Source organism: Haliotis rubra, unplaced genomic scaffold, assembly GCF_003918875.1.
Source record: "Haliotis rubra isolate DU_JTF1 unplaced genomic scaffold, ASM391887v1 Scf838, whole genome shotgun sequence".
Taxonomy (NCBI): Eukaryota; Metazoa; Mollusca; class Gastropoda; order Lepetellida; family Haliotidae; genus Haliotis; species Haliotis rubra.
Genome location: NW_025767566.1, coordinates 263371 through 283383, shown reverse-complemented (window position 1 = coordinate 283383; position 20013 = coordinate 263371). Strand labels below are relative to the sequence as shown.

Genomic DNA, 20013 nt, shown 5'->3' with positions numbered 1-20013 from the left:
TTCTCAATGGAGTTAGACGATTCACAATTGAACAATTTGAAATAAAATCAGCAGAAATCCGCGGAACAGTGGAAAATTGCTTGCCATCCCTGCTCTATGAGAGTGAGTTTAGTTTTATGCCACACTCAGCAATATTCCAGCTATATGGCGGTCTGGGTATACAATGAAGATGATTTATTGCAGAATATATATGCTGGCCCAAAATTTGGAATTTGATAAGGTTGTGTGTTGAAAAGTAAGTTTACAACATATTCAGAAAACCACACAACGTTTCTTTCTGGCCATCTTTTCACAAGCAACACTTACAAATGGCAGACATATTTGTGTCACTTGACACGCCTTTCATGGACCTATTTACTTGGGTCAACAAATTGGACTCATTCAGTTCAGGAAAACCATTGTTATGGCAGACATGATTAGTGTGTCATTTTCCAAGTCCATCACTAATTTGCACTGACGGACTGAGGTTGGCTTTACGCCGCTTTTAGCAATATTCCAGCAACATTACGGCGGGGGACACCAGAAATGGGCTTCACACGTTGTACCCATGTGGGGATTCAAACCCGGGTCTTCGGCGTGACGAGCCAACGCTTTAACCACTAGACTACCCCACCGCCCCTAATTTGCACTGACCATTAAGAGTCAGGGTATAGTGAGTGTTTGGTTTTAGGCTGCTGTATGCAATATTGCAGCACTGTAATAACAAGCACCAGAAATGGGCTTCAAAAACCACTAGACTACCCAAGTTTAGCAAAGAGATCTTGGCACTAAGACAACCCCAGACCTTCTCTTACAGTTCCATAGAGATCCTACCACTGATGATTGCAATACCATACTGGGCCAATTCTATAATATGGTCCAAGCACTAAAACTGTGTACTTGTAAAGTTAAATAAAAAGATCTTAGCATCGCAACAATCCAAATATCTTACAGATGAGTACAAACAGCCTCATAATGGCTAAAATACTTTTTCCAACAGATCCTACATTTTATCATTATAGGATATTTGTACAGCGCACATATCCACGCAACTAGTGCATGCTCAAACATCACGTTTGAAGTAAAAGGCCAAACTTCAAATTGTGTTACAATAGAAATTTATTTACTTTTTTTTGTATGATACAGGCTTTTCTTTGCTGTACAGTACCTATCTAAAACATAACAGTACAGACAGCATAAACATTAAAATATATATCATTCATACATCCTTAAAACTTCCATGCTGCATCCATCCACTGTACATTCTCCCCATCCACAAACCTACTTCAGCAACAGACTGTCAGATAACACATATAATGGAGGACCTGCACTTAGAATTCTGTACCTTGAACCTGATTTGGTTATGTCTGCAGGTCAGCACATTAAAAGGAGCATGCTTAAAGTTCACTTCACCTAGTGACAATTAGAATGTGATTACCCATAACTTCCTATTCGTAAAATTCTACTTTCAACAGCAATAATCACATGTAAGTCAAAAGAAATTGTATCTATAGCAACAAGGTAAATGTAGTACAAACTGGTTTTAGAATTTTTAAGAGGTAAATTCGTCCCATGAGCTAAAGTCTAGGAAACACTATTATAGAAAAGATGAAGACTGGATCATATTTGATAAACATGTCAAAATTAATTTAATAACTTGAGGACACTGATAATGCAAATATGAATGGCAAGAAGAAATATTAATATTTTGCAGTTCCCTCAAAGTCCTCATCCTTTTGTTTGAAAAATCTCACGGCCATCTAAACAATGACTATAAAATGTGCTCAGGTTGGCTTCTTCAGTTTCAAATATGCTTCTGCCACATCTTTTATCACTGAGCTTGCATTGAGGATCAGACTTTTCCCGATATATGAGTAGTGTAGTGAACTGCTGAGTAACAGATCTCCCTCTGCCTACCAATCAGGATTACTCAAACTTTAATATCACATATAACAGTCCATGGAAGTAGATCTTTTCTGGAGCCTTAATAAGCAAGATCAGACAAACCAAATATAAAACCAACTACATGAAATTGGTGTGAGTAAGTCAGCCAATTAGACAGCAATATCTTGCAAGACACATCAGACTTGGGCCTCACATGTATACACAAACAGGAATCCTTGCAGGATGTTCGTGAATGTACCATTATAGCAATTTTGAAACGGGATGCAGACTTCCTCCATCAGAACTAACTTACAAATTTCATAGGACGTTCAAAATCATGAAGCAATTTTGTTAAGGCTGTCAGACCGATCTACACCTGGATTGCAAATCATGATTGCCAGTGCTACAGTTTAGAAATACTGACATTTAACATTAACAACTTCTTAAATTCTGCCCTTCTATCATGTTCTAACATATAGTTTGTATAAAAAATATTTCATAACTTACAATAAAAATACTATGTAAGGTACAATGGATACATACATTTTGATAAAAGAAACATTCATAAATATGTTGTAAATACCACAGATAATACATGATCATTTCTTTAAAACATTACATCTTATTTCATTCCTTGGTCAAATATGAGAGCTATCAACAAGCAAAAGCTGTTTACTTATCATGCTTATATTATGGTTACATGCAGTCTGGCCAACAGTAATTTGATTCAAGTTAAGGGCAGGTAAACAATCACCATTTCAAACAGTATTCATTCAGATCAAGTATCTCCCAGACATGTCAAAGAAGTCATTTCGTGCAGATCATTGAACATTCGCGTACGAGATCGGTACTTTCACACAGCCATTCACATCAAACCAGGTCTCATTTCACAAAACCATTACACAGTGACTTTTGACAATATCTTGATGGCTTCAGGCAACCCAGCAACTAAATGGAGAGCTTTGGCATGAGTCCAGTTTTACCACATCAAGTTATAGAGTTGGGTTTTTTTGCCAGGGACAGTCATTTGTTTCAAAATTTGAATTTACGGTATTATTATTTCATAAAGTATTTTTCAAGAAATGCAACAGCTCTCAAATTCAAATGCCTTTTTCAGACTAGAGCAAGATGGCTCAAATGGAGAAACTAAACCTCAATCCTAACAACTCTTACCTCAAACTAAATTTACCCTCATTATCTCTTGATCTGGTAACCATGGAAACACAAAACATCAACTTTCAAAACTAATCATTCAAGATGTGCAAAGCTTCATTAAATTAGATATTTCTGTTCTTGTGTTTCTCAAATGGGTGTGACATGGAAGTTGAACTGCAACTTTCTGAAGTTCGTACATGGGGTACTGAGGGTACATGGGGTACTGAAGATAGATGCTGTAGATAGTCACAGAGCTGAGTAATGTTCGGAATGAGACCACAGTGCAAACACAACACCACACAACACAAAGTCAACATGTTTAAAAACATACACAGACATGACAATAAATATATACACATGTACAAATTTACACATTTTCATTTTTTTGAGTCGACAACTGTACATTCAGGCTAGGCCTAAGATACAAAACCGGTTTGAACTGTTCCATTGTCTGCATGAACATGGAGAACTTTCTGCAGCCATCTTGTGCATAAATAAGTAAAAATTTGTATATAGCTTAACACGACATTTGGTAGTCAATTACATGCATATCTGTACCAGGTAAAACTGCACATCCCAGGGGATCCACATCATAATATATCAATAATCAAGAAACCATTCCATTCCTGCCGTCAATCGAGCTTGCACTGAGGGATAACTGCCAAGAACAAGGTCACATAGGTAACTATGGTTATCGTTAAGATCTGTTTCCATGGCTACACATACTATGACACATTCAGGTATGATCCACAAAACTTGCACTGGTCATTGAAACATGTCTTCAGAAACGCCAGCACTAACAAACTTCACATGTGAAGATCCATGGATTTAGAACATGGCTATCCAAGTGAACAAGGTTTGTAGAGCACTGACGGAACACCCATCTCTTCCAGTATGAACAATACACCATGCACAAAGGATCGCATCATTTCCAAATCCTAACACAGTTAGAATCCCATGAACAGAACTGTTGCTTGCACTCTCCTCTCATCAGATGAGGATAAAAGATGAATCCTGTCTCCAATGGTCAGTGCACTTGTGGATCACCATGTCCATCATAGTCATTGTGCTTGTAGTTGCAATGTCTGTTCACAGTTGCCATGCTCAGACAATTGCAGTGTCTATCTATCGTCACCGTGATTGTAGATTTCCGTCATGTTCATCCACAGACATCATGCATATTGTTAGAGGCCATGCCCATCTGGTCACTGTAGATTACCACTATATTCATCGTCACCGTGATTGTAGATTTCCGTCATGTTCATCCACAGACATCATGCATATTGTTAGAGGCCATGTTCATCCGGTCACTGTAGATTCCCACTATATTCATCCACAGACATCATGCATATTGTTGGAGGCAATGTTCATCCAGTCACTGTAGATTACCACCATATCCATCGTCACTGATTTGAGATTTCTGCCAGGCCAACCAGAGTCGCCACACGTAGATAGTGGGTGTGTCCATCCACAGTGCTTGATCATAGCTAGTGGCAGCATTAAGTTCCCTCCCTAAACACTCCAGAGTTAGTGTAAAATCTGAAAGACTTGTGTTTGACTGTTCCACAGAACACATCAGCACTAGCCAAAACTGAGGACTCTTTTGGCTGGTTTTGGGGAAAAATATCTTCAACACATTTGCACAACCCTGTAAACAGTAACTATAGAAACCAATTTTCCTCAGAAGTGAAATCCAAGGTTCGCTCCTGAAAAGTCTCCCTTGAAATTTCTACTTGTAAGCACCTGTGAAAATATGATACGGAAGCAAGTCTAATTCAACTGACAGTTTCTCCCTGTAATGAACATCACAGCAATTGTACCGTTATTGGCGGGGGATTTGAGACTGGAAACCAAGGTCAAGGTCAGTTATTTCGGTCTCCTGACAATGGTGTCACATAATGTAGCACTGCTGTTGGCTGAGATTTGTCCTCAGAGACCAACATATTCACTGTCTTTTTCCAGTACGAGAAACTAATCCGGGAACTCTGCAAGCAGGAAGAATACACATGGTTAGTGGTGAGGTGGAATGGGGTTTAACATCGAACATAAGAATATTTCGCTCATGATGACGTGCATGCATGTGTATGTGTGGTTGCTTGTACTAACCCAGACTTAAGCTGGTTTTATAGTACTAGCTCACTGAAATACCATGCCACAGTTACGCATGAACAGTGAGTGAGTGAGTTTAGTTTTACGCCGCTATCAGCAATATTCCAGCTATATGGCGGCGGTGTGTAAATAATCGAGTCTGGACCAGACAATCCAGTGATCAACAGCATGAGCATCTATCTGCGCAATTGGGAAATGATGACATGTGTCAACCAAGTCAGCGAGCCTGACCATCCAATCCAATTAGCCGCCTCCTATGACAGGCATGGGATACTGAAGATCAATATTCTCTTCACGGGTCTAAGTATGCATACCCCACTCAGAAACACTATACTGACTCCGAGCCGACCAGTCTTTGTGGTACCCATTAATGCCGAGAACCAGGCAGGGACCAAGTACCATATTTTAAAGTCTTCTGGTATGAACGCAGCCAGTGACTGAACTCGTGACCTTCTGCTCTCATCATGGTTAGTAAAAATATCCTAGTCTTTGATCAACATTGTCATCCCCTATCTAAACTGAGACTAAAGTGAATACACTTTTAGGCCACTTTTAGCACTACTGAAGCAGTATCATGGTGGAGGACACTGGATATAGGGCTCCACCCATTGCACACAGGAAGAGAAATTAATTTGGGAATTAACAAGTGAACACTTACAAAATATGCTATCCCGTCCCCATGACATTTAATCATTTTAGAAAGATTAAACAATCATTATCAGACTGACTTCATGGCACTGATGAAAATAATTTTTCTCCTTATATTTTATCACAAACTCCTCAAAGTCTGCTAAACTTCCCACTGGAAGAAAACCCAAGGGATTATGAACTGATTTTTAAAGTGGTTGCAAATGACAATAGCAAGGTCAACATGTACTTTAAATTACGACAATGTTTTGTGAGAAAAAATCTTTAAAACATTTCTCGCAAACATATAAACAGATTCTGGTTCAAAATAATGCCCAAATCACAATGAATGTTATGCACACTGTACATATCTCTAGAGCTATAGCAAGGCTCTGTGGAACTCACCTTCTCTAAGGCACTGCAGTCTTTGTCTTTGTGGAGATAGTGATCTTGCCAGAAGATCAACAGATCCCTGAAACGGTCAAAACAGTTGTTAACATACAAAGCATGATGTTAAAATAACTACAAGTAAATGGGAGAATATTATTTTACACAACTTTCATCGATATCCATATATTAAAGCAGCAGCCTGTGGTATGGGACAATCAATCCTGTGGGAGACAGAATGTCCTGTCGGAATCCTGTGGAATCTTCTGAAAAATTGACGTTTCCTTCATTTACTATAGGTGTGAATCCAGCTAAATGTCACTAACATTGTACTTCAAATCAATGCTCTTTGTCTATATTCCAAGATTATTAAAACTGTGCACCCTCAAAACTAAATCTACTAAATGGCCACTTAGAACCTGCATGTCATTATTTTCAGCCCCTTTGCAGTTTTAGGAGGCTCAGCTGCTCTTACAGGATCAAAAGACATTTCACTAGTCACACTTTCACTTTGGACATTTTTTAAATGACTTACGTTCAGAATGTGTTTATATGATCTGAATGCATATTGACATAAGTGCTCTAAAGGGATAGGCCAAGCTGTTCAAACCTGAAGTTTTGCATAACTGAGCTTGAGCCATGTACATCTAGGAGATCATCCTTCTCGTCACGGAGGGCACGCAGGTACTGGGGGAGTTTGTTCTTCTGGTTGGCGAACATCAGAAAGACAAGCGTAGTGTTCAGACAGCTCACGTTCTCCTGTAAGCCAAGCAAGGGAGTATGACAAACATTTATATGGAAACTAAGACTGAACAAACCAAAACAGTGTGGTATTGTTTGGGCTTTGTTCTTAGATTGTGGGTGTATGGTAAGTACTGGTGTCATGTGTCTTAAAAAATAAATAAAAATAATTGAGGAGCAATAAATTACCAGGCCGCAAACCAACATATCCCTTTATCATCGGTGCTTTAAAGTCAATTTCATGGATAGAAAACAAGCATTGTCACTAAGGTGACATAATCCCACACCGCAAATTATCAAATCAAACTTAAAAAGTAATGAAAGTTTGAGATGAAGTTACACGTCAACAAAAACATGACCAGTCAACTTCTCTTGATATCTTCTCTCTAGTTGTTCAAACACACACCTTTTTTTAAGACTGACTTTGACCTTGACATGAATGTCAGTGTATGAAATATGCAAAAATGGTACTAAAGAAATTGCTTATTGAAAAACATTCAAGGGAAGTCTTGAAAATCCAGTGAATACAGGTTAACATGCTGAAATCTTCAAAGTGTCGCAGTGACCTTGAAAATTATGTGAAGGTCACCAAAATTGACTGGGTCTTGCACTTTCATTCCCTAGATGAAGCTTGGTGTCAAATATGAAGCAAGTCCAGTGAATGGTTCTTGAGATATCTCGCTGACCATCTTAACATGCAGGTTAACATACTGAAATCTTCAAAGTGTCGCAGTGACCATGAAAATTATGTGAAGGTCACCAAAATAGACTGGGCCTTGTGCCTTCATTGGATGAAGCCTGGTGTCATATATGAAAAGAATCCAGTGAATGGTTTTTGAGATATCTTGCTGACTATCTTAACATGCAATTTAACATGCTGAAATCTTCAAAGTGTCTTTGTGACCAAAAAAGCATCTACTACTCAGACTGGAACTCGAAAGGAATTCACTTATAAATGATCTTTTGGATGAAAAAGGGCCTTTTCTAAAGTTCATTGAATTTAAAAACAAATACGCTCTTAAAACAAACTTCACTCTTTATTATGGTTTGGTTCAAATGACAAAAACATATATCAAGTCATTTGGAAATTTAGAAATAAAAAATAAAGTTGAATTACCAATCTTCACTCTTTATTATGGTTTGGTTCAAACGACAAAAACATATATCAAGTCATTTGGAAATTTAGAAATAAAAAATAAAGTTGAATTACCAATCTTCCCTCTAAATCTAAGACATATTTGTACAGACAACAAAGGGTTGAGGTATAATTATTCAACACTTATTGGGAAGCACTGTATCAAAAACCAACATATTAATAAGTGGGAACATGAGTTGCAATGTAACATCCCTATCAAAACATGGACCAAATATAACATGATACCTTTTCGGTATACCTGCCATTCAAACATTTAGTGGTTACAGTACAAAATCCTACACCATATCCTGTCCAACTAATATCCGTTTACAAAGATTTGGCTATACTAAATCAGATAGATGTGACTTTTGTTCCTACAAAACACACACATTGCAGCATTAATTTTGGGAATGTGATCTTGTACGGCCACTGTGGACCAAGCTGGAAGGTTGGCTAAAAGAAAAAGCTCAAATAGAAATTCATTTTAATAAAGAAAGGATTCTGATTGGTTTTCCAGAGAGAAACAATGACCCACTTAACATAATTATCTTGATTTTCACAAAGACTATATTTGACCATAAACAGAAACAATTGCCAACCTTCCAAACATTGATATACAAAGTCCGGTATTATTATATTATTACTAAATGTGCTGCTGAAATGTCAAATAGAGTCGATATGTTTTACAAACTTTGGTCTTCATGCCATTCTCTATTCATTTAATTGTATTGTGTTGTTGATACCTGTATCTACCCTGAAATAAAAGTTTAAGTAATAATTTTTTTTAAAAAAACCCAAATACTTCCGTCAATGCTTCTATTGTCAACTGGCAATAAGTTCATCTATTGTGTAATGGAAGAGAGCACAGTACCTGTGTGAGGTTCTGGACGTTAATGATATGGATAAGCTTGTACAGGTATTCCATCTGCCTCTGGAAGTTGCCGATGTACGTCAACAGCTTGCAGTCCTTCTTGGCGTATTCCCCTGCACACAGAGTCAATGAGTGAGTATGGATTTATGTATGGATTCCATGTTCAGCAATATCATGGTTGGGGTGCCAGAAAAAGACATTGTACTTGTGGCTTAACTCTGCTCTGAAATATACTTGACTTTCAGATAAGTCATAGATAGGATGAATGTTGGAGTGAGTGAGTCAGTTTAACGCCACTTTTAACAATATTCAAGCAATATCACGGTGGGGGATACCAGAAATGGGCTTCACACATTGTACCCATGTGGGGAATCGTACACGGGTCTTTGGTGTGATGAGTGAACGCTTTAACCACTAGACTACCCCACTGCCCCATGAATTGGAGGAAACCCAAAAGTGATGCAATTTATACACGATTACACCACCATTAAAACCAGGGCTCGATCTAAGGGATGTTAACCTATTTGCACCAGGTGCAACCTAAGATAAAAACCTAGTTGCACAATCAGAGGAGTACAAAAAGCCCGCAGTCTAGACTACCAGTTGTCCGACTTCCATTTTTGTGGAAGCCGCGGTGGCTGAGCGGTCTAGGCGTCTGACTTTGTGTGCTGGCGATTAGGTGCCTGTATGTATTACAAGGGGGTATGAACATTAAATGAAACCCCGAGAACAAGAATGGATGGTTTCTACGGTAGTCTAAGTTAACACTCATCACAGACGGCACGTGCATTTGTTTCACTACTCCAACTACTGCGCGTACCCCCTTGTAATACAAACCAATAATAGCGATTTGAAACTATGATCGTTTGTTAAACAACTTTTATCCTAAGTTGAATAAAATTCTGAGATTTTAAAGTTCAGTTGGCAAGGTAAAATCATGAGGATTTGCAATCTTAATTTCACTTTATGTGATTTACTTTTTTGTTTAAAGTGAAATTCATCAGTACGTTTTCACTGCAAACAGACTATAGTGTGCTAAAACGTCAAAGGTTTTGGTGCACATCAACATATTTCCATGATGTAGAACCCATGAAACAGCAACACAGATACGCAGCTATTCACTGTTTACAAGAGCTGTCATAGCCAAGAAGTGTCTACGAATGGCAATGTTTCGGTGCCATAGCTATTCAGAGTTTAGAAGAAAAATGAACTGACATACTTAGATTTGTTATTGATTTATTTCTAAAAAATGATGAACTTTTCACTAATAACTAGGTTGCACTTTGTGATATTGAGTTTCACCAGTGCAAATAACAAAGCACTAAATCGAGCCCTGAAAACAGCACGATTCAAGTTTCAGGATCTTGAATTAAGAACTTGCTCTGACGACATATATCTAAAGTGATATATATTTATTAATAATACCTGGGGTTAAAGCAGCCATTTCACAATGTGATTTGATATGATTTCCACAGTTATGATCATATTATCGCTAACATAACTTTGTGGAATGGGGATCAGGACTGAACAACAAAACCATCAAATTCAAACTATCCACCAGCATGCATGTTCAAAATAGTAGTGTTGGGATAGTAGTTTCAAACTGTTTTGGCCTGCAGCAATTTAATGTACTGGGCCCCGTTCCTCAAAGTGATCATAGCATCACAACATTTGCATCTCTATGTTAAAGTATGCAAATTACGATCACCTTATCACTACCATCGCTTTGAGGAATGGGCCACTGGGTTTTTTTTAGCAGTTTTCGTAATGAGGGCTGGAGAGTTCAGTTGGGCACAGGCTGGCAGCTTCTGATGTCTTTGGCCCCTGCCGGTTGTTTATATTTCACACACGGTTACACCACTTTCATACACATGAGAACATTAAGTATAATAATACTATGATTACACAATGCCATTTAGAAAGTGGTCAAATGTAACATGTTATATTTGGGATTACATTTTCTTAGTAAAGTACAGATTCTAGTACTTTTGCTGGGTTGAGACCTATCTGGGACTCGAACCCACACCCTCAGAGTCAGGTGCATTAGGCGTTTGACTTTGTGTGTCCAATTAGGTGCCGGACACTGAGGGTGTGGGTTCATTTCGGGGATGGGCAAGGTGAGGTGAAATTGGGTTTCACGTCGTGCTTGAGAATATTTCGCTCATATGACGACGTGCATGCATGTGTATGTGTATGTGCGGCTGCTTGTACTAGCCCAGACTTAAGCTGTTTTTTTTATAGTGCTAGCCCACTGAGATACCATGCCGCAGTGAAGCATGAATACTCAGACACATTATACTGACTCCGAGCCGGCCAGTCCTTGTTGTACCAATTAATGCCGAGCGCCGGGCAGGGACCAACAAGTACCATATTTTAACGTCTTCTGGTATGACTAGGTCGGGGATCAAACCCACGACCTTCCGATCTCCGGGCGGGCGCTCTAACCACTACACCACGGGAGGCGGTCTTTGGGGATGGGACTCCACCTGACAAAGGTTCAAGAATGTGTACTAAGAAAGTGTAATCCCAAATATAACATATGTTATAATACTACTACAGTAATATCAATTGTCAGCTGCTTCCATATAAGGCATGATGAATACTTTACAATATTCTATATACATCTAAAATAATACATGTGTATACTGATTGCTATGATGTCTTCAGTGCAAAAAATAGTGTAATAATTACCGTTATCTTCATTTGTGAAGTGTTCTAGAGATAAGACTAGGCTCCTAATAAACATGTTCGAGTCGACGAGGTTCCGGTTGACTGTAGCCACAAACTTGTCTAACTTGGCTTGTGTGTTGAGGATTGTGTCAAACGTCTTGAATGCTTCGATGTTAAACTTAACCAACTCTCCAAGCAGGTCAAAACTGCTCTGCAGAATCTCCTTGTGACGAATCTCATGCTCCACTATGTTGGTTGCAACATGCTGGAAGATGAACAGAAAGATATTGATGTGTTTCTATGGTAACACTTATAGTCTGTTTGCGATGAACTTCACTCTAAACAAAAGGTAAATCGAATAAAGTGAAATTAAGATTGCGAATCCTCATAATTTTACCTTGCCAATTGAACATTCAAATCTCAGAATTTTATTCAACTTAGGATAAAAGTTGTTTAACAAACGATCATAGTTTCAAATCGCTATTATTGGTTTGCATTACAAGGGGGTATGCACTTTAAATGAAACACCAAGAACAAGTAGTGTTGGTTTAAGTTAATGCTCATCACGTTCCGCACGTGCATTTGTTTCACTGTTCCATCTACTGCGCTCACCCCCTTGTAATACAAACCAATAATAGCGATTTGAATTTATGATCGTTTGTTAAACAACTTTTATCCTAAGTTGAATAAAATTCTGAGATATAAATGTTCATTTGGCAAGGTAAAATTATGAGGATTCGCAATCTTAATTTTACTTAACTTGATTCACTTCTTTGTTTAAAGTGAAATTCATCGGTATGTTTTCACTGCAAACAGACTATAATCCTGCACATGCAAGGTGATCATTTTGAATGTATGGGGGAGGACGAACAATATTAGTGTCCAGAAATGGGTGTGTCTTCAATTTCATGAAAATATTGATGAGTACAGTTAACAATGAACTATGTTGTAACAGTGGAAGCACCTCACCTGAAGTAGTCCTCTCCTCATAAGGAAGACCTGATCACAGTAGGATGTATCACCGCGCAGGTAACTCTCCACAGCCCGGGCCAGCCAGAACCTAACACATACCAAGTTAACACAACATGAACAAGTGTTTGTCACTAATAAGGCAATGTTCCCCGCCACTAAAGAATGGAATATTTATAACATATTTACTACTTTTTATTTTTGGGTCACATACAAGATACCTGAAAATTACTGGTGTCTGCATAATCACCCAATGTAGGCTGTCGACATAATTGAAGACATTGGGTGCAATGTTTTATGAGATATTGCGTTTACATAAGTTTGAAAAGTGGTCAAAGTGTTGTGGTGACCTTGAAGATAAGGTCTAGGTCACCCAAATTAACTGGTGTCTGGGTAATCCCCCAATGTAGGCTGTCACCAATTTGTCACCAAAGTCTTCAACATGACAAGCTAACGTTTTAACCAGTAGGATAACCCCCCCCCCACACACACACACACACCCACCCACCCCCTACAAGGCCAGGAAATGGATCAGGTCAACGGGCGTTGTGTCATGGATGACCCTGGAGTTGGTGCTCATTATATCAATCATTGGTTTGTCTTCCAGACATTAATCACACTACAGTCTACCGGTATATATCTACAATATTGGCGAGTGTGACCAACAATTCCGCAGGCTGTGATGGTAAAGAAGCAGCACCAACCTGAATGTAGATGTTGTGGGCTCCTTCTTCATGACTTCAACAATCTTTGTGAGAAGACCCTTGCTTCCCCGGCACATCAGGGATCTGGTGAATATATTTCTTGTATTAGAGGACCAGTAGGACGGTTAAAACCATAATGGCATATTGAACATAAGCTCCTGTTGCTTAAGTGCACACAGACAAATCAATTTTTCACTTCTGTTTTTAACTAGATTACCTAGTGACAAATATTGTTATGAGAGGCCAGAGAGAAATGTTTACTTGATATATAACACTCTTAATGAACAGACTTTCAAAGATCCTATTTCTTTCTTCTGTGATAAGTTGTTTATGGTGAGTACACTAAAGGTGAGGTGAAATGGGGTTTAACGTCACACTTGAGAATATTTCGCACATATGACGACATGTTATTAGTAGCATTATTAGTTCCCCTGTCAGACTGGAATAATATAAGAGGAAACAATAGGTATATAAAGATATTTACTTACCTATTTACGTTTTCTAGAGATGGCAGAGCCAAAGAACCAGCTTTGGCTGAAAAATAGACCCAAACATATTCAATTTCAAATAAAAACATGGTCCTTTACCATGTTTCTCATTATTTATGATAGTGTTCCAAACCAATATGTTTGCAACTGGGTTCCGATTCATAAAGCATTCGGACAGGAAGCAGGACTCTTAGGCTTTCTAAACATTTACTCTTACAGCACTTAATCGTTGAAAGTGAAACCATATACCCTGCTGTTGTCAACATTTACTCTTACAGCACTTAATCATTGAAAGTGAAAGCATATACCCTGCTGTTGTCAACATTTACTATGCATCTTATACCTTCAGTGACTATTTTGTTAATTTCGAATCATTTAAAAAAATGAACTTCCTAAACACTACTCAATTGTAATGGTTAATTAATGAGTAAAGCACCTGAAGATCTTACCATTGATTCTTTTCACTTCATTGAGCTCATTTTTGGAAAGTAGTAGATGCTTGTAGCTGCAAAACAAAGACAATATAAACTAACATTCTCAAATTATCAGAATGTATGTTAAACACGTCCTGAGCGGACGTTGTCCATGCCAGTCTCGTATATTTCAACTATACTGCAGCCAGCAAGCCAGCGGTTGAAGGCATGAACAGTCATTCTATTCTATTCACAGTGACACCTTCAGCAAGGTCATATCTTATCCATCCACTAGTGGTCGTCCGATAAATTGAAATAATCGAAGAGTGGTCGCATTGACAAAACGACCAAGCAATCGATCACGCTTTCTCATAATCGAACACAAACAATTTTGGACCACTTGTTTGCAATAACAATAATTTTCAAAAGGTTGATTTTGTCTCGACATTGCATAAGCACTACAAGCTCGTACCAAGTCATGATTAAGTTTATCTTAACAACTCCAGGAAATGTATGTTCCTAACACACTAGTCATCCCTTAAAGATGTTAAATTTGCAAATGCATTTTGTGCAATTTGCGGGGAAAAACGAGAGAACCGCATGTTTTTTCTTTATTTTTTGTGCATTAACAAACATAACCAGGGAAATTTGATAGATGACGCTAACCAATTATTTTCGATGATTGATCGGTTGTAATGAACCAATCATCAATTATGAGATTTACACCAATTCCCAACACTACCATCCACATAAAATATACTCTCTCTCAAATCATCACAGTGTATGATGAGCATGTTCTGAGCTAATTGTTTTATACCGCAGTAGCCACCAAAGTTCACTCCAGACACACCAGTGTGTAATAGGGGACTCATGCAGTTGGCTTGGACATGTAACTTCCCAAGACTGTCCAACATACTTCCAACAGATGCATTAAGACATTTATACATGATCCATTATTAGAGAAAACCAATATCTGCATATTAAATGAAAGACCTAAAAGTTGTTGCCCAATTCAGGAAATTCATTGAACTCTAATGTGTTGTCTTGGTAGATTGAAACCAATGAGCCAAGGAAACAATACCATGCCTTTCTAAGCCTGTGTGAACACAGGAAGTTATCTCTTTCAACACCAGTCAACCAGAGGCATTTACTGCCATGACTCAGAGTCCCCAGAGACTCTGAGGTCATAGATGAAGCCTATGTCTATCAAGGAAAATATCAGCTTGCAAAACATAATTGCTACTATAGGGTAACGCTATTTTTCAGGGCATTATCATTTGCAGAAGCCCGAGGTCTTTCATTAACTACCCGACGAAGGAGGGCAGTTGAAAAGACCGAGGGCTTCTGCAAATGATAATGCCCTGAAAAAAATTATAGCTAAAATGGATAGAATTTTTAATAAAATAAATCGGTTTTGAAGCATTTACTGCTAACAACAAACGACGGAGGTCACTGACCCACGTTTTTACAAATATGGAAACGTCATAGAACAAAACAGATGACGTCACTATTGAGCGTGATGTCATTCGACCTTGACCTTCGCCCATACTACCAGCCGCCATTTTTTTCATTGCTCAACAATGTTAGCGTTCCAGTCGATGTTTTCATTGCTGCATGTTGTAATTTATGGTACAATTGTTAAGGTTGGCAACAGCAAGAAAGTGCATAATGGCAGAGGTACATGTGACGAATGTGAGTCAAAAATATCGTCAATAAAGAACTGAAGTTCAAACGAGCCGTAGGTGTTTGAACATTAAGATTTGAGCTACTTATGACGTCAACTAACAACAGGCTTGATAATGGCCCGTCGTCAAGCAATTTGTGGTTAGCTATAATACATATCATACACCATTTGAAAGGTCTAATCCTACTGTTTATAAATATGAAATTTATTTTTTATCATATTATTCAAATAATACAACTACAACGTAAATAATGTTATTAGTTAAGGTAAGACATTAAAGCTGCAAGTGGGGGACTAAACAACCACAGAATCCTTGTTTACTGAGTGAAAGATGTAGCAACTCACTCTGAATGATCACAGAAACTGTGGACAAGTCTCAGGAACTGGATTTTCAATGCAACTTCCTGGAATACAAGTGTAAATACATCAGTAAATGTATCACAGATCAGGTAAACTAACATTGTAATAAAACACTAATTCAAAATGAAATATATTATCACACACACAACAATTCAGTGCCTATATAAAATTGCTTCAACAGACTGTACTCTATGAGGGATTTATTCAGGATTTCAAACCTGGCAGGCACTTGGGAAATATCACAACTCTACTTGAAATTCGGAAATTTGGAAATTTTAATATAAATTGTATATTTATATGCTTATCCTATCTCACGACTTGCACCTCTCTCTCTTGCTTCGACTTTTAGTGGAACGACTGTAAACTTTTTTTCCATAGGCCTCCTTGTCCATTCGCCCATGCACTCCATGATGCTCTCCTTAATTAGCTTCCTAGTTTCTAATAAAGCTTGCAGCATGCTCCACTAATTGCCTACTTGACTACCTTGAATGATCATTCTCATCTTAGAGCCAACGCTGTAATCTGAGTAGTAGGGAGGCCGGGCGGGCATCCATCGCGTGAGATAGGATAAGTATATAAATATACAATTTATATTACAATTTCCAAAATTTTTAAACTTATCCTATCTCACGACTTGCACTTATTCCATGGTTGGACGGCGGGCCGCAGAGCCGCAGATTACCCTTCTGTCTGGACAGTGCGAACAGCTGGTCTTTGAGCTGTGTGGACTGATGACAACCGTAGATTGCGATGTACAAGGGAGGCCTGTTATGCATGCTTGCAACTCCTATGCTTGTAGTAGCTTCTCTGGAACCCCTTGGCTTACTAAGCACGACTCCCAGGGAGATGGGTGCTCCCGAGTGATGTGGTGTTTGGCCGCAACCTTGTACAAGACAAAGGACGCAACTCGGCAAGTAAGCCTCGCCTCGCCACGATTTACAAGGTACCCCCGTAATTAAAGTCTTGCGACTAGAATCAGGCCAGCCACTGCTTCAAGAAGGCCCCCCAGACACCGACCGAGGCGGGTGAAAGAGAAACAACTCGGCATCTCCAAGGTTTAACGTTCAGTTCCGGGCAGCATCAAATCGACCCTCGCTCCTTTGCCTTAGCTTAGTCAAAGGATGTGCCCGGCAACTTCTGAGGCAGAACGCAACGAAATCCACTGGAATTCGGGAGTGTCACACTTCACTGACGTAATTGCTCCGTGGAGTAGAGGTCAGTAAGCGTGAATGTCGACACCTCTGCATCGTCATACTGATTGTGCCTCAGGTCCGTAGGGACATGCTAGGTGGCCGTATTCCGATGCCTTGGTATGGAGGCCAAGTGAAGTAGTTCTTAAACCCATATAATGAGAACAAAAGGTTGAAATCCACTTTTATGGACAAGGAGGCCTATGGGAAAAAGTTAACAGTCGTTCCACTAAAAGTCGAAGCAAGAGAGAGAGGTGCAAGTCGTGAGATAGGATAAGTTTAAAAATTTGAAATTTCAATTTGGGAATATTTACTGACATTTGCTGCAGGCTGTCAGCTTCTGAAGAGGCCAAGAGAAATCTCTCACTACCATGCAGTACAGGCAAACAATTATGGAAAGACAGGAAGCAGCTGGTAAGTTTGCAGCAAATAGCTGAGTATTGTCTTATCCACACAGACAATCCAGGTGCTATCAACTCAATGATTTGATATTTTCCTTGGCCTACAAAACTATGGGTCAAGCATAATTTATTTCAAGGGTCCTTCCTTGAAAATGTAATTTTATGACTAATATTGATATTTTATACTTATCCTGACTCATGCTTATTATGCTTGTCTCCTTCTTCTTGGGAATGATAGTGGAACACTTGAAATCCCTTGAAGTTCCCTTCTAAAAAAGCGGATGTAAAATCACTCACCTGTGCGTAGCGTCCCTTTCCTCCCTTTGGCGCCCAAATGGTCATATGATTGGCCATACTTGTCACTCTCTCCGTATGTTAGCCCGACACCCGGATTTACGGGGAACTCCAGAGTGGGAGGTTGGGGGGGCTAACCTCATGAGTCAGGATAAGTATAAAATATCATTTTAGTCAGAAAATTACATATTTTCCCTTATCCTGACTCAAGCTAATTATGTTTGCAGAATCCGTCGGAAACGGTGGCGGGTCAGGCCACGTTCTGGATTCACTGGTTGTAGATCTACGTCCTGCATTACCCCCCTTGGGAACTTATGACGGCACTGTTGAAGATTCTTTCAACTTCTCTCTGATGAGTCGGTGGGGGATCACAACTTGTCAGATTTCTTCCGAAACTTCTCCTGACATTTTCGTGTGGATTTTAGATATACTAATATTCCATTAGTTATCTATTGCAACTCCATCTCTTGATGCGCGCATCAAGTGGAGATGTGACCCTTCTTCATGTACGAGTATGTCCTATACAAGTTCAGGATCTATCACTCATGCTGGTCTGTCCTAGACGTGTGCATGGACTTTAACCATTTGCTTTCCAAAGCTTTGGCTTTCACAAGTCAAGTGATAAAAAGGGTGAGATTTTCTCAGCGCCATTGTGGAACCGTTAGTTGATGTGCGACAACAAGTGACCCAAACTGGTGAATGCCTGAGACATCTTCCGTGGAAATGTCTCTGAGGTAGTGGTTGGCAAACACTGTGTTCAATCTCCAAAAGCAGCCCTCCATTATAGTTGTATAGTTGTAATCGAGCAGTTTCCATGCAGAGCAAGTGTTGACGCCATGGCTCTGACTTCATGTGGATTGGAGGCTCGTGGAGGCTCAAGTCCTGCTGCTTTATAGGCCCTTAGCATAACGGCTCTCATCCAGATCGATATCGTTGCCCGAGAGACTTCCGTGGGCGTCTCAGTGGATAAGGGGATGAATAGGCGCTTGAATTTTCGTCTCCTTATTTTGTCCTTTGTAGGAAGACTTTTAGTGCTCTGACAGGGCATAAGGATAGATCCTGTGTATCCTGTGGCCCAGTCATAGATGTACGATGTCACGATGTGATGGTTCAAATCGTGTTCGTTCGAAGCCCAGAGCATGTATTTCTGACATCCACGCTGCTGTTGCTAGGGCGATCAGAAACAGCGTTTTCAGAGTCAATAGTTCAAAGGATGTCCATTCTAGAGGCTCGTAGGCATCACTGGTGAGATGTTGTAGAAGTATGTTGAGATCCCTGGTAGGAGCCTTGAATTTCTTTTGTTGGTCTTCCAACTTGAACAAGCGTAGTAGTACCAGTATCTCTGGTACTTTGGTCAGCTTGACACCCGTCTTCATGGTGATAACTGTGCTGAGAGCAGCCAAGTATGTTGAGAGTGTTGAACCTTTTAAGTGTCTCGTCTGTCGTAGATGACACAGGTATTCCGCCACTTGAGGATGGGTTGCTTTTACTGCTGTAAAGCCTTTCCTCGTTGCATATTGTTCAAATCTCTGCCACTTGTCTTTGTACAAGTTGCGAGTTGATCTGCGTAGAGCTAGTGTTACTGCTTTCGCTGCTCTGGCGGAGTACCCTCTAGTCTTCAGGCAAGCTTTGATATGCTCCACGTGTGTAGCTGGAACAATGCCGGATTCCCGTGAGCTTGCTTGGTGTGTGGATGGACGAGCAGGTCAACCACTCTGGTAGTTTCAGGGTTGGACTTCCGGTTCTTGTATGAGGATGGGAAACCATACCCTCGCTGGCCACCATAGGAGTAATGGTTTCAGGCTGTCCGGTAGTATCAGCGGATCAAGACTGTCGAGATGGGCGTTCACAAATATTTGTAGTGGGCGCAGCTGTAGTCTCCCTCTGCGAGTCACGTCTTGAGCTGAGGTGAGTTGACCAAGCATGCTTTGCCAAGCACATAGCGTCAATGG

The 20013-nt window shown here is 39.6% G+C and overlaps 1 protein-coding gene across 2 annotated transcripts in view; it reads right to left on the bottom strand.

The window, feature by feature from the left end:
• Positions 1–1080: 1080 nt before the first annotated feature.
• Positions 1081–20013, bottom strand: part of LOC124262416 (short transient receptor potential channel 4-associated protein-like) — a 36526-nt gene continuing 17593 nt past the window's right edge. For both annotated transcript variants that reach the window (XM_046696899.1, XM_046696900.1), the window contains exons 14-23: positions 16162–16220; positions 14169–14224; positions 13720–13765; positions 13232–13315; positions 12528–12618; positions 11580–11823; positions 8889–9001; positions 6752–6900; positions 6160–6226; positions 1081–5003 (exon numbers count right to left, since the gene is read on the bottom strand). In XM_046696899.1, coding sequence (XP_046552855.1) covers positions 4881–5003; positions 6160–6226; positions 6752–6900; positions 8889–9001; positions 11580–11823; positions 12528–12618; positions 13232–13315; positions 13720–13765; positions 14169–14224; positions 16162–16220 — 1032 coding nt within the window. In that variant the 3' untranslated portion in view covers positions 1081–4880. The remainder of the gene's footprint in view (positions 5004–6159; positions 6227–6751; positions 6901–8888; positions 9002–11579; positions 11824–12527; positions 12619–13231; positions 13316–13719; positions 13766–14168; positions 14225–16161; positions 16221–20013) is intronic.